Genomic DNA, 10,000 nt, shown 5'->3' on the forward strand with positions numbered 1-10,000 from the left:
TGTGTTTTCATGTGTTGAGTTGAAGTGCCGGCTACAGGCTTTGTCTCTCTGTTTTCAACATCACCTTCGCCTTTCACTGCTCGTAATGTCAACGTTGACCCATCAGGCTCCTCATGTCTTTGAAGTAGGTCCTCCTGTTTCTCATTAATCTGCAGAGGCTCTGGTTCCTTCTGGACCAGACTGGGGCTCTTCTGCTGTTCAGGTGAAACCTTCTCGTTATACCCAGGCTGCGGGAAGTCTAAGTAGACAAAAGTAGACACATCATTATTTTTTCCTCTGTGGGACGACCCAGAAACAAAGATTTGAATAAAAATGAGCTTAGAAAAGTAATAATAAAATTCAATTTAAAAAATATATTTTCAAAGTAGCAGATCTACGCTATTCCGGATAAAACAAAAGCCTTAAGGTGCACGGCTAAACAATTTGATGAAAGTGAGATAACATACAGCAGTCAATGCATTAATCATTGATTTATTTTTGCCTCACACAGAGAGCAATGGACGCATTTCAACTAACAGGTCTTCCACACAGACGGAGCAATGGACGCATTTCAACTAACAGGTCTTCCACACAGACAGAGCAATGGACGCATTTCAACTAACAGGTCTTCCACACAGACAGAGCAATGGACGCATTTCAACTAACAGGTCTTCCACACAGACAGAGCAATGGACGCATTTCAACTAACAGGTCTTCCACACAGACAGAGCAATGGACGCATTTCAACTAACAGGTCTTCCACACAGACAGAGCAATAGAAGCGTCTCAACTAACAGGTCTTCCACACAGACAGAGCAATAGAAGCGTCTCAACTAACAGGTCTTCCTCAGCCTTGTGTCAAGACAACACACGGTGAGGTTTAATACCAACAACAACATATAGAGCTTTTCTAAAACAGTCACTTTACAAAAACAGAGAAAAATGTAAAACATTGATTAGGAAAAAGGTTAAAATAAAGTTAAAACGTAAAAGGTAGAATTGAATTACTGAAGGTGAGCAATGAGTCTGAAATAGGTGGGTTTTGAGTGTGAGTGTTATGTAGTGTATGTGTGTATCAAATCCAAATAAATAGACTGCAATCTGTCATCACCTTGAAAGCTAACAATGCTAATGCTATCTCTATATTGTTAACAAGGTAGCAGGAAAAGACGATAACGATGTGACATCCGATGCAATAGAAGTGATTCAACATTAAAATACACACAGAGAGTCAATGTGAACATAGGAGACTTAGCTGTTTGGTTGTTACAATACATGAACATGGAGGACTTAGCTGTTTGGTTGTTACAATACATGAACATGGAGGACTTAGCTGTTTGGTTGTTACAATACATGAACATGGAGGACTTAGCTGTTTGGTTGTTACAATACATGACCACAGGCCTCTTGAAAGGGCTTTGCTGATTGGCTGAAAAGTTAGCACCCCAACATGCAGATCATGAGATTAACACCCTAATTGCCCAGGGTTATTTAATCCATTAAATAAGAACGCCCGGCGATTTATAGCAGCGGAGCACTTTTAGCGACGGACCGGATGTTATACCGGATGGACCGGATGTTATCCCGGATGTGAAGTAGCTAAATGTAGCCAAAACACTCTCGATGCGATGGACAACAACGGGAGGTATGATTCATTGTAACGCGACTAGCGACGGGACCGTCTTCTTCTAACACGTAATCTTTTCTTAGAACTGGACGGAATGAATTAGATCAAGAGTTATTCACGTTTTAAGATTTCCGATCTCGTCGGCTAAAATGGGGGGGGACGGACGACGACGACATTCTCGATGACGCCCCACGGAAAACAACATAGAATGTTGCGCAACAGACGCTCCCAGCCTGTGAGCGATGCGATCGGTTTTGATATCAATAATCTCCGTCCTGTTGATCAAAAGCTCCGTCCTGATTGGGCGTTACTAATTGATTGAACGGAGAACTCCGTCACTCAGGTTGTTGATACAATTAACCTTTAAGTGAAAATGTTCATTTATTTTATGAGTGAAAGTCGTTACATGTAAGTCTATTTTGTAACTATTGAAACAATTAACACATTCTGTACAAAATACGTCTGGAAAAAGGATTCGAACCGAGAGGTGCCTTCGATGTCTGTGGACGTCCTAGCGACGTCCAAACGACACGGGGCGAGATAAGAATATTCAGAATTATTCCTATTTATTTTTTTTGGCATTTCACATTGGTTACATGAGAACGGGCTTTTCTCCTGTGGATGTTTCTCCTGTATGCCTCTTCATGTGCGTTATTAACTCAACCTTCTGACCACAGCCTTTGCCACAAATTGTACAGGTAAAGGGTTTTTCCCCTGTATGAGTCCACATGTGCCTTTTTAGATGACTCGTTCTAAGAAAGCCTTTCCCACAAACTGTACAGCTAACGGGCCTTTCTCCTGTATGAGTCCTCATGTGACTTTTACGAGAATTCCGTGCACTAAAGTCTTTGCCACAAATTGTACAGGCAAAGGGCTTTTCCCCCGTATGAATCATCATGTGAACTTTGAGATTACTCGTGTTAACACAGCCTTGTCCACAAACCGTACAAGTAAAGGGCCTTTCTCCTGTATGAGTCCTCGTGTGAACTTTCAGAGACTGAGTATGTCCGAATGCTTTGCCACAAATGGTACATATATAACGTTTTTCTCCTGTGTGCACAATCATGTGTGTATTTAAATCTTTCCTTCTGCGAAAGGGTTTGTCACAGACTGTACAAGCAAAAGGCTTTTCCCCTGTGTGGATTATTGTGTGGCTCTTCAGACGTGCCTTCTGCTTAAACATTTTGCCACAAACTGTGCAACTAAAGGGTTTCTTCACTGTACAAGAAAGGGTATTTTCTCCCGTATGGGTCCTCGTATGACCTTTCAGAGACCTTGCATGCGCGAATGCTTTCCCACAAATGGTACATATATAGGGTTTTTCTCCTGCATGCAACAACCTGTGTCTTTTTAAATCACCCCTTAAACGGAAGTGTTTGTCACAAACTGTACAAGCAAAAGGCTTTGACCCTGTATGGGTCATTATGTGCATCTTTAGAGTTCTGCTTTGAATAAACGTTTTGCCACAGAATGTGCAACTTAAGTGTTTATTTGTGAGATTGAGGGTCTTGATTAAGTAAGTTTGATTTGATGACATTGTTTGTCCTTTCCTGTGTTGTGTCTTGTGTGATTTCAGTGTGCTTAAAGCCGAAACACCTTCCCCGGTCTTCTCCCAATCACCGTCTTCAGTGTCAGATTCAGAACAGTGAGAAGACAGGAGCTGCTCATCACCAGTTGGTTGTGATGTTCCACAGTCCTCTACATCAGTTTGTGTTTTCATGTGTTGAGTTGAAGTGCCGGCTAGAGGCTCTGTCTCTCTGTTTTCAACATCACCTTCGCCTTTCACTGCTCGTAATGTCAACGTTGACCCATCAGGCTCCTCATGTCTTTGAAGTAGGTCCTCCTGTTTCTCATTAATCTGTAGAAGCTCTGGTTCCTCCTGGACAAGACTGGGGCTCTGTAGAGGCTCTGGTTCCTCCTGGACCAGACTGGGGCTCTTCTGCTGTTCAGGTGAAACCTTCTCTTTATACCCAGGCAGCTGCAGGAAGTCTAAGTAGACAAAAGTAGAGAAATCCCTTTGGACGTTTGTTTGACTGTACCCTGTACCGATTACATTTCTGCCACTAAAGTATTCAATCATTCAAACAGACAATATCATGAAAGTGAGAGCACCCAAGTGTCCTTTGCACATTGATTTATTTTGCCCCTCACACACACACACAGAGCAATGTACGTGTATGATCAACTAACAGGTCTTCCTCAGCTTTGTGTCAAGACAACAGGAGGAGAGGGGTCATCCCTATGATCCCCAGGTTCTATGTTCCCCAGGTTAGGTTTCTGGTTTAAGGACTTCAGTGTTTTGTACTATATATATATATATATATATATTATACAATTGTATGTATAGAACAAAGAATGTTTGAGACTGAGCAATTATGTTTTAGTTTATTTTATGCTAGTGTTAATTTTAAGTTGGCTAAGACTAGATTTTTTTAATGGTAGGGAACATAGAACCTGGGGAACATAGAACCTGGGGAACATAGGTACGCTCCCGAAGAGAGAATGAAAATACATACATTTTACAAAAAAAACAGAAATGTAGGAGGAAACAACAGGAAAAAGAATGTTGCGCAATAGACGCTCCCAGCCTGTGAGCGATGGGATCGGTTTTGATATCAATAATCTCCGTCCTGTTGATCAAAAGCTCCGTCCGGAGCGCTGGGCATTACTAATTGATTGAACGGAGAACTCCGTCCTGATTGGGCGTTACTAATTGATTGAACGGAGAACTCCGTCACTCAGGGTGTTGATACAATTAACCTTTAAGTGAAAATGTTGATTTATTTTATAAGTGAAAGTCGTTACATGTAAGTGTGTTTTGTAACTATTGAAACTATTAAGAAGAGCTTGTGACGGAGTAATGACGTCATTGGTTACATAAGAACAGGCTTTTCTCCTGTGGATGTTTCTCCTGTATGCCTCTTCATGTGTGTTATTAACTCAACCTTCTGACCACAGCCTTTGCCACAAATTGTACAGGTAAAGGGTTTTTCCCCTGTATGAGTCCACATGTGCCTTTTTAGATGACTCGTTCTAAGAAAGCCTTTCCCACAAACTGTACAGCTAACGGGCCTTTCTCCTGTATGAGTCCACATGTGCTTTTTAAGAGAAGTCCGTGCATTAAAGTATTTCCCACAAATTGTACAGGCAAAGGGCTTTTCCCCCGTATGAACCATCATGTGAACTTTGAGATTACTCGTGTTAACAAAGCCGTGTCCACAAACCGTACAAGTAAAGGGCCTTTCTCCTGTATGAGTCCTCGTGTGAACTTTCAGAGACTGAGACTGTCTGAATGCTTTGCCACAAATGCTACATAAGAAGCGTTTTTCACCTGTATGCAAAACCATGTGTACTTTTAAACCAGGTGCTGTTTTAAAGTGTTTGTCACAAACTGTACAAGCAAACTGTCCTTCTGTATGCATGTCTATCGTGTGCAATTTTAAATCACTACTTCTATAAAAATGTTTGTCACAGACTGTACAAGCAAAAGGCTTTTCCCCCGTGTGGATCATTGTGTGGTCCTTCAGAGATGCCTTTTCCTTAAACACATTGCCACAAACGGTGCAACTGTAGTGTTTCTTCACATTGTGAGTCTCTATTAAGTGAGTTTGTTTTGATGACTCCAAGTCCTGGGACGTCAGCTCGTTGCTCAAAGACATCGTTTGTCCTTTCCTGTGTTGTGTCTTGTGTGATTTCAGTGTGCTTAAAGCCGAAACACCTTCCCCCGTCTTCTCCCAATCACTGTCTTCAGAGTCAGATTCAGAACAGTGAGAAGACAGGAGCTGCTCATCACCAGTTGGTTGTGATGTTCCACAGTCCTCTACATCAGTTTGTGTTTTCATGTGTTGAGTTGAAGTGCCGGCTACAGGCTCTGTCTCTCTGTTTTCAACATCACCTTCGCCTTTCACTGCTCGTAATGTCAACGTTGACCCATCAGGCTCCTCATGTCTTTGAAGTAGGTCCTCCTGTTTCTCTTTAATCTGTAGAGGCTCTGGTTCCTCCTGGACCAGACTGGGGCTCTTCTGCTGTTCAGGTGAAACCTTCTCGTTATACCCAGGCAGCTGCAGGAAGTCTAAGTAGACAAAAGTAGAGGAATGCATTAAATGTAATTAGTGTAAATAAATGCTCGACTCAGTCCGTCTTCATATGTAAAATATATGTGTTAACCGTTCTCCTTCACCAATACTACTTGAACTACTTGGAATGGATAACGGTGACCAGAACAGACCCACAGACGTTTAACCCATTCAGGACTCAGGCCCATTCTAAAAGAATGTCTTGTAAATCCTAAAAGTCTCCTGAAAAACACATGTAAGTGGTGCGCAACCTTTTTTATGTCAAGGACCCACAGAATTATGAATAATAATAAATAAATACATATTACGCACAGCCTTACCATGCTTCCCGCCGCCCCCAAAAAGGAGCCCAACCAAAACCAGGTGGAATCAGAAGGAGGGTGAATCAGCAGTTACCCCCCTAAGTTACCCCCCGTTACCCCCCCAGTGACCCCCCTAAGTTACCCCCCCAGTTACCACCCCCAGTTACCCCCCCTAAGTTACCCCCCCTGTTACCCCCCCAGTGACCCCCCCAAGTTACCCCCCCAGTTACCCCCCCAGTTACCACCCCCAGTTACCCCCCTAAGTTACCCCCCCAAGTTACCCCCCCAGTTGCCCCCCCCAGTTACCCCGCCAACCTCCAACCACCCAAAGCCGTCAATACCTTCGGGGAAGAGAGGAGAGGCAGCGACGTCCTCTGGTGATATCGGAACCTCCACCGCGGCCGATCCCGTCCTCCTCAAGTCGAGAAAGCGCTTCTTGACATTGCAGAGAGACCTGTGCAGAGCACGTTGTCTTGATCCCCCCCCCGTAGACATCTGTTGGCCTCCGTTAGCGCCCCCCTGTGGAGTGAATATTACATTTAAGTAATGCACTCGGTAGGCTACGATACAAAGAGCCAAACCATCGAAGGTCAATGCAAATATAAATATCCAACATCTATACAGGCAAACAGACCTTCACTTTCCCCATCCTCCTCAAGTCGGCAAAGCGCTTCTTGACTTGGCTGAGAGACCTGTGGATGCCCGAGGACGCGTACACGGCCGCCACGACCTCCGCCCACGCCCGCCTCACCGCCGGAAGTCGGGGAGGCTCCATCGACGTCCCGTAGATTTGAATTCGCCGCGCCTCGACGGCACGCACGAGCACGCTGACCTCGTGGCGCGTGAAGCGCAGAGCACGTTGTCTCGGCTCGGCCTCCTCTGGTCCTCGCTCTGCCCCCGTTTCACCTGAGGTCCTTTTCCTTCCGTTAGCGCCCCCCTGTGGAGTGAATGTTATATTTAAGTACATCGAGAGGCTACAATACAAAGAGCCAACCATTGATTAATCACGAAGGTCAATGTGAATATCCAACATTTATACAGGCAACAAACCTTCCTTTTCCCGCCCCTCTTCAAGTCGGCAAATTTCCTCTTGACATCGCTGAGAGACCTGGAGATGCCCGAGGACGCGTAAACGGCCGCCACGACCTCCGCCCACGCCTGCCTCACCGCTGGAAGTCGGGGAGGCTCTGTCGACGTCCCGAAGATTTGAATTCGCCGCGCCTCGACGGCACGCACGAGCACGCTGAACTCGTGGCGCGTGAAGCGCAGAGCACGTTGTCTTGATCCCCCCCCCGTAGACATCTGTTGGCCTCCGTTAGCGCCCCCCTGTGGAGTGAATATTACATTTAAGTAATGCACTCGGTAGGCTACGATACAAAGAGCCAAACCATCGAAGGTCAATGCAAATATAAATATCCAACATCTATACAGGCAAACAGACCTTCACTTTCCCCATCCTCCTCAAGTCGGCAAAGCGCTTCTTGACTTGGCTGAGAGACCTGGAGATGCCCGAGGACGCGTAAACGGCCGCCAATACCTCTTTCCACGCCCGCCTCACCACCGGAAGTCGGATAGGCTCCGTCGACGTCCCGAAGATTTGAATTCGCCGCGCCTCGACGGCACGCAAGAGCACGCTGACCTCGTGGCGCGTGAAGCGCAGAGCACGTTGTCTTGGCTTGGCCTCCTCTGGTCCTCGCTCTGCCCCCGTTTCACCTGAGGACGTCAGCTCGTTGCTCAAAGACATCGTTTGTCCTTTCCTGTGTTGTGTCTTGTGTGATTTCAGTGTGCTTAAAGCCGAAACACCTTCCCCCGTCTTCTCCCAATCACTGTCTTCAGAGTCAGATTCAGAACAGTGAGAAGACAGGAGCTGCTCATCACCAGTTGGTTGTGATGTTCCACAGTCCTCTACATCAGTTTGTGTTTTCATGTGTTGAGTTGAAGTGCCGGCTACAGGCTCTGTCTCTCTGTTTTCAACATCACCTTCGCCTTTCACTGCTCGTAATGTCAACGTTGACCCATCAGGCTCCTCATGTCTTTGAAGTAGGTCCTCCTGTTTCTCTTTAATCTGTAGAGGCTCTGGTTCCTCCTGGACCAGACTGGGGCTCTTCTGCTGTTCAGGTGAAACCTTCTCGTTATACCCAGGCAGCTGCAGGAAGTCTAAGTAGACAAAAGTAGAGGAATGCATTAAATGTAACTAGTGTAAATAAATGCTCGACTCAGTCCGTCTTCATATGTAAAATATATGTGTTAACCGTTCTCCTTCACCAATACTACTTGAACTACTTGGAATGGATAACGGTGACCAGAACAGACCCACAGACGTTTAACCCATTCAGCACTCAGGCCGATTCTAAAAGAATGTCTTGTAAATCCTAAAAGTCTCCTGAAAAACACATGTAAGTGGTGCGCAACCTTTTTTATGTCAAGGACCCACAGAATTACGAATAATAATAAATAAATACATATTACGCACAGCCTTACCATGCTTCCCGCCGCCCCCAAAAAGGAGCCCAACCAAAACCAGGTGGAATCAGAAGGAGGGTGAATCAGCAGTTACCCCCCTAAGTTACCCCCCCTGTTACCCCCCCAGTGACCCCCCTAAGTTACCCCCCCCAGTTACCCCCCTAAGTTACCCCCCCTGTTACCCCCCCAGTGACCCCCCCAAGTTACCCCCCCAGTTACCACCCCAGTTACCACCCCCAGTTACCCCCCTAAGTTACCCCCCTAAGTTACCCCCCCCAGTGACCCCCCTAAGTTACCCCCCCAGTTGCCCCCCCCAGTTACCCCGCCAACCTCCAACCACCCAAAGCCGTCAATACCTTCGGGGAAGAGAGGAGAGGCAGCGACGTCCTCTGGTGATATCGGAACCTCCACCGCGGCCGATCCCGTCCTCCTCAAGTCGAGAAAGCGCTTCTTGACATTGCAGAGAGACCTGTGCAGAGCACGTTGTCTTGATCCCCCCCCCGTAGACATCTGTTGGCCTCCGTTAGCGCCCCCCTGTGGAGTGAATATTACATTTAAGTAATGCACTCGGTAGGCTACGATACAAAGAGCCAAACCATCGAAGGTCAATGCAAATATAAATATCCAACATCTATACAGGCAAACAGACCTTCACTTTCCTCATCCTCCTCAAGTCGGCAAAGCGCTTCTTGACTTGGCTGAGAGACCTGGAGATGCCCGAGGACGCGTAAACGGCCGCCAATACCTCTTTCCACGCCCGCCTCACCACCGGAAGTCGGATAGGCTCCGTCGACGTCCCGAAGATTTGAATTCGCCGCGCCTCGACGGCACGCAAGAGCACGCTGACCTCGTGGCGCGTGAAGCGCAGAGCACGTTGTCTTGGCTTGGCCTCCTCTGGTCCTCGCTCTGCCCCCGTTTCACCTGAGGTACGTTTCCTTCCGTTAGCGCCCCCCTGTGGAGTGAATGTTATATTTAAGTACATCGGTAGGCTACGATACAAAGAGCCAACCAATGATTAATCACGAAGGTCAATGTAAATATCCAACATTTATACAGGCAACAAACCTTCCTTTTCCCGATCCTCCACCAGTCGGCAAAGTGCTTCTTGACTTGGCAGAGAGACCTGTGGATGCCCGAGGACGCGTACACGGCCGCCACGACCTCCGCCCACGCCTGCCTCACCGCCGAAATTCGGAGAGGCCGTGCGGACGTCCCGAAGATTTGAATTCGACGTGCCTCGACGGCACGCACGAGCACGTCGGTCTCTTCCCGCGTGAAGTGCACCGCACGTTGTCTTGGCGTGGCCTCCTCTGATGGAGCAAGTGACGCCTCCTGCTGTTCGTCTTTAATCTGCCCGGGACGACTCGCCTCTCCGCCCGGATCCATCTCCACCTCTCGCTCCGCCCCCGTTGCCGGCGGCGTGGACTCAACAGACGCGGCCCGAGTCCAATCCTCCCCGAGCTCCTCCGGTACGCATTCGGCTACAGCAGACGAGTCATCCGTGGAAAAAGCGTATTAAAAAAAAACGGCGATTTAAACAAATGAAAACGTAA

General features: G+C 47.0%; 2 protein-coding genes across 2 annotated transcripts in view; both read right to left on the reverse strand.

Moving 5' to 3' along the window:
• LOC308317936 (uncharacterized protein) overlaps positions 1-7,782 on the reverse strand; it is a gene marked incomplete at its 3' end in the record, with an annotated part of 11,147 nt that extends 3,365 nt beyond the window's left edge. Inside the window, exons 1-7 of the mRNA XM_080767281.1 lie at positions 7,426-7,782; positions 7,035-7,310; positions 6,677-6,921; positions 6,326-6,438; positions 5,004-5,678; positions 3,380-3,595; positions 65-238 (exon numbers count right to left, since the gene is read on the reverse strand). Of these exons, the coding sequence (XP_080623407.1) occupies positions 65-238; positions 3,380-3,595; positions 5,004-5,678; positions 6,326-6,438; positions 6,677-6,921; positions 7,035-7,310; positions 7,426-7,728 (2,002 nt within the window). The 5' untranslated portion in view covers positions 7,729-7,782. The remainder of the gene's footprint in view (positions 1-64; positions 239-3,379; positions 3,596-5,003; positions 5,679-6,325; positions 6,439-6,676; positions 6,922-7,034; positions 7,311-7,425) is intronic.
• A 1,296-nt stretch (positions 7,783-9,078) lies between these two features.
• Positions 9,079-10,000, reverse strand: part of LOC308317937 (uncharacterized protein) — a gene marked incomplete at its 3' end in the record, with an annotated part of 25,157 nt that continues 24,235 nt past the window's right edge. The window contains exons 9-10 of the mRNA XM_080767282.1: positions 9,513-9,928; positions 9,079-9,399 (exon numbers count right to left, since the gene is read on the reverse strand). Coding sequence (XP_080623408.1) covers positions 9,079-9,399; positions 9,513-9,928 — 737 coding nt within the window. The remainder of the gene's footprint in view (positions 9,400-9,512; positions 9,929-10,000) is intronic.

The sequence above is a fragment of the Protomyctophum bolini genome (assembly GCF_963924005.1).
Source record: "Protomyctophum bolini genome assembly, chromosome: 7".
NCBI classification, from domain to species: domain Eukaryota; kingdom Metazoa; phylum Chordata; class Actinopteri; order Myctophiformes; family Myctophidae; genus Protomyctophum; species Protomyctophum bolini.